The sequence below is a fragment of the Cyprinodon variegatus genome, unplaced genomic scaffold (assembly GCF_000732505.1).
Source record: "Cyprinodon variegatus isolate N-32 unplaced genomic scaffold, C_variegatus-1.0 Scaffold257, whole genome shotgun sequence".
NCBI lineage: Eukaryota > Metazoa > Chordata > Actinopteri > Cyprinodontiformes > Cyprinodontidae > Cyprinodon > Cyprinodon variegatus.
Window position 1 is genome coordinate 776,787 of NW_015150710.1, and position 4,249 is coordinate 781,035.

The following is a 4,249-nucleotide window of genomic DNA, read 5'->3' on the forward strand; positions in this document are numbered from 1 at the left end:
TTTTTTTTTTTTTTTACACCTTACAGGCTAGACAATGTTTAAATTTTGAAATAAATCAATAAAAGCTGTAATATCGTTATGCATTTTTTCTTTTGAGAAACAACACTGGGATCCTTTTTCCACCTGGATCTCCGCTCTTTTTGGCCCTCATGTCGCTCAGTCGTCGGACTAAACTCGACCCCACTTCCTCCCCGCCTCGGCCGTATCTAGACCCACATTGTGTAGCACAGACCACGCTTCAATATTGAACAAAATATGTATATGTCAAGCTTACTGCAGCACACTGCTGTAAAAGTATAACCAGGAAGCGAGGTAGGAGGGCAAAATAGGTTAAGCGCCACCGCAGCACGGGAGGGAGAATTACGTCCAGGAACAAATGGATAAAAATAGAAAAAAAAAAAAAAACTTGAATCAATACTCTTGCGGACGTATCGATGCATCAATACAAAACGATTATTATTTACATCCCTAAAATTGAAACAGACAAAAAGGTCCATCCCTTTGGAATGGAGGTCATTTGGCTTCATTACTTGTCTAACTCTCTGAGTTTGTTAACTTTTTTTTTAATCTAAATAGGTTGTTTATATTAACACTTTGTATACAACTATAGATCATATATGTATATATCTCATTTGTCTGCACCATCAACACAAAGTCAAATTCCTTGTAATTGCAAATAAACATGATTCTGATTCTACTGCAACAGAGATGAAGCAGGTATAAATGAAAACATAATTTCTATCCTCTTTCCAGTCATTTAAAATCAACTTTACTTCAAATCATTCAGAAAATAACTCTATTTCAACGTATATTTTTTATCCAGTATCATTTTGGGACATTTTTTAAAGGAAATTATTAGGGTCTCTTTTGTTTAGTTAAAAGTTGATGCTAAAAATCCTCAATGATGTCCCTGACAGGGATCCCAGGGTGTCAGAGACTGCTGCCTCCGGCTGGCTGGCAGCTGTAGCTGCGGGGGCAGCTGTGTATTTATCCCGGTGCTGATGGGCACATGGCTAATCTGCATGTGTGAAGGTCAGGGCTCCTGTTTGGGAGGCTGGAACACAATGGGCGTTTTGACCAGGAACTTCCTAAACAAACCCTGAGCGTAAAGCTTAAAAAGCCCTGATGAATAAAACATGATTTAAAGCCCCAATGTGAGCTTTTTTCCCCCCCTGACAGAAGCAGCAACACAAACATCCCTGGAGTAGCTATTATGAACTTAAAAGGAAGGGCTAATCAGCATTTATAATGAGGTGGGGTGTCGGAGCAGAAGTTAGCTGACAGCTAAATTCTGGCTGCTGTCATCTTCTCCTTTTGGTCTCATATGTTCAAAAATAACTCAAAAAAAATATTAAAATCTGAAATTTGACAGTTCACAGTATGGTTGTGTCCGTGAGACCAGGCCTGCGATGTTAGCACTACCTTAGCCTAGCAAGCTAAAAATGGAGTCACCTTGGACACCAAATAAAAAACGTTGACTTTAGTTCAAATTCGTATCTCTGGTGCTCATTTATTAACGTTTTTGGTGCCTTCAGAGATTAAAGCGATGTACTTTGATCGTTTAGTTGTCAAAAATCCCGATAATGAGTGCGTCGTGTTGTGTAAAACGGGTATGTCAGTGATAGCAGTAAAGCTAACAGGGTTAGCCTGGTAGCTAACAGGGTTAGCCTAGCGGCTAACAGGCGTATCGGGCGGTGGTGTTTTTATTAAAGGGAAAAAACGAGGTTAATTTGGCGTAAATCACCTGAGATCTGCCACCGCTCGCTCCGTTGTTCCCCTGGTGACTCCTCTGCTGTCCCCCCCAGCCGTGAGCTCCCGCTGAGCCGTACTGGGAGCCCGTCTCTTCCGCGGCCGCCTGGTGCTGCTGTGGAGCGGGATTACTGTAATCTGAATATCCGCCTCCGTAGCCGCGCATCATCGGGCTCGGAGACGTCAATAACTGGTTTAAAGTCGGTGTAGCCCCCGAAGGGTGCTGCTGGCCCTGTCCGGGGAACCGCTGGAAGCCTCCTCCGCCTCCAGCCGGGGAACTGGCGGCAGTCATGACCGCCTTGGCAGGGTTAGCAGCGGTCGGGCCCATCAGGCTGTTCCCCTGCCGTGAGGGGCTCATCATGCCTCCGTAGCCGCCGCTCCCGTAGCCCCCTCGGTAGTTCGGATAGTGGTTATACGGGCTGTTGTTGCTGTAGCCTTCATGGGAGTTGTGGACCTGGTCCATGGTGCCGTGTACCGTGTTTGCCGCTGCTGTTACCCCAGTCCCTGGGCTTTGTTGTCCGCCATGTTGATCAAAGCAAGGCCCTCCTCTTCCATTCCCATAATAATGATTAAACCGGGAGCTGGTCCCGGTAGAAGGAGGGTTGTTGTTGCTGCTGCTGTCTGGTCCCAGGCTGGCATCCATCCGCTCCTCCTCCTCCTCCTGAGTGGCTCAGCTGGTGTTGCTGATGAAGCTCCTCTTCTCTGCTGCTCCCCTCCTGAAGGAGGTTTTCTGCTCCTTCATGCTGCTGCTGCCTTGATCCCTGCTGGATGCTGTTGTTTACACTGATGTTGTTGTTGTGTTCTTGCTCCTGGTGCTGAAGCTGCGGGATAATCTGACCGAGGAGAGTGATGAGATGATGATGATGCTGAAGATGGCTGAGGAGGAGGAGGTCTGCACCCTGCAGGAGGCTCATCTGCTGTAATCTGAGGTTTCTCTTTAACCTGCTCAGATTATCAGTCACACCTGACCTGGGTCTGGCTTTCTACACTTTACTCCTCCTCTGGTTTGTTATGCATGCTTTGTTTGGACCCCCTGGTGGTCAGCAGCTCTCCCAGTCTCAGGTCATCTATCTATTGCTGTGGTCAGGTGCCCACAGACAGAGCAGTCACCCCCTGCAGTGCAGATAGCTCCTATACAGACATACTAGAACAGTTTGGACCAAATAATTTGGCATTTCAAACTTTAAAGTATGTAGCTAAAATATGTCTGCCTCCACAAAAGCAAACCCCCTCCTGTGTAATAATAAATAGGCAAGGAAAACATAAAGATAAGACTTTCATTCATCTGTGATAATGAATATCATGTATATAGATTATATAAAATGTTTATGTCAGTAAATCCCTTTAATTATTTACTGAATAATCATTGAATTGTTTAGTATATGGTGTTTTTTTATGGGTCTTTCTGCTTTATGATCTGCAGATGAGGAAACTGCTGAAAAATAGGATTTCACACCAACTCAGGCCCCATTATTTTATTATTTTTCCTGTATTAATACTTAAATAAATAATAATGCATTTTAACTCTCATAAAGTTCTTATAATATGGCCAAAAACAGTTTTTGTTTGAGGGATAACTAACATGTTGCTAATAAGAAAGAGGTTTTTGACTTTGGGCTTTATGTATCAAGAGAAATCATGAGTAAAAAGGGAAAACTTCCCAAAATGACTTCTTAATCTAATGTACTAATGTATCAACCCACAAACCTAAGACCATCCTACAGGCTGCGGTACTGTTTTTCATTTAGAATTTGATGCTAAATGTTAAACTGAATCTACATGTTTATGTTAAATAAACTAAAAGAAGTGTGGATGAGCTGTCTTTATAGTAATTCCAAAAGAATCTTGGAATGAGTGAGAATTCCGTAAAAGTTTTTAAAAAATCCACTGGACTTGATTTCCAAGATTTGAAGATGTTCAGCTACCTGTCTCCAGGAAGCTTTTTCAATTCAAATGTCTTGAGTGAGAATCTTGAATAGCGTCTTTACAGTCAATTCAAATATATAAAATGCTGCATACACTTATGAAACATATTTGTCTGCAATTTCAAACTGAGTTTAATGAAAAATTGCTTGACAACAGTAAAGTTTGGTTAAAAACCAACAAGAAAATGACTTTTTTTAAAAAGGCAGATCTCTGTAAACTGATGCTTGATAATCTGCCTCATAATTCAGAGGCAAAAGTTTCCTTCTCTGTTCTTTCATTGTGAAAAACACACTGTTGAGCAGTGAAAGAGCAGATTTCCTGTGAAACTCAAACATTTTGAAGCACAACGGTCAAAAAATGATGTAAACTACAAAAACAAAACAAAAAAATCTTTGCAAATTATTAGTTATATAAATAATATGTTTCTCTCAAATAGTGAATGAAAGTGGTCCCATTAGGAACCCCTGAGGAACACCATTATGAATAATAAGGGAGCAGATCCACCGGAGCGAAGAGGCCACTAAAAGAGGGACTCAGGCAGATTATTTCTCATCGAACCTTCAGTCCTTCAGGC

General features: G+C 42.1%; 1 protein-coding gene across 4 annotated transcripts in view; it reads right to left on the minus strand.

Moving 5' to 3' along the window:
- arid1b (AT-rich interaction domain 1B) overlaps positions 1-2,770 on the minus strand; it is a 44,772-nt gene extending 42,002 nt beyond the window's left edge. For 2 of the 4 annotated variants that reach the window (XM_015382489.1, XM_015382487.1), the window contains exon 1: positions 1,745-2,769. In XM_015382489.1, coding sequence (XP_015237975.1) covers positions 1,745-2,392 — 648 coding nt within the window. In that variant the 5' untranslated portion in view covers positions 2,393-2,769. Of the gene's footprint in view, positions 1-1,744 lie in introns of all 4 variants that reach the window. The other 2 variants (XM_015382491.1, XM_015382490.1) reach the window with 2 other exon arrangements.
- Positions 2,771-4,249: the final 1,479 nt, after the last annotated feature.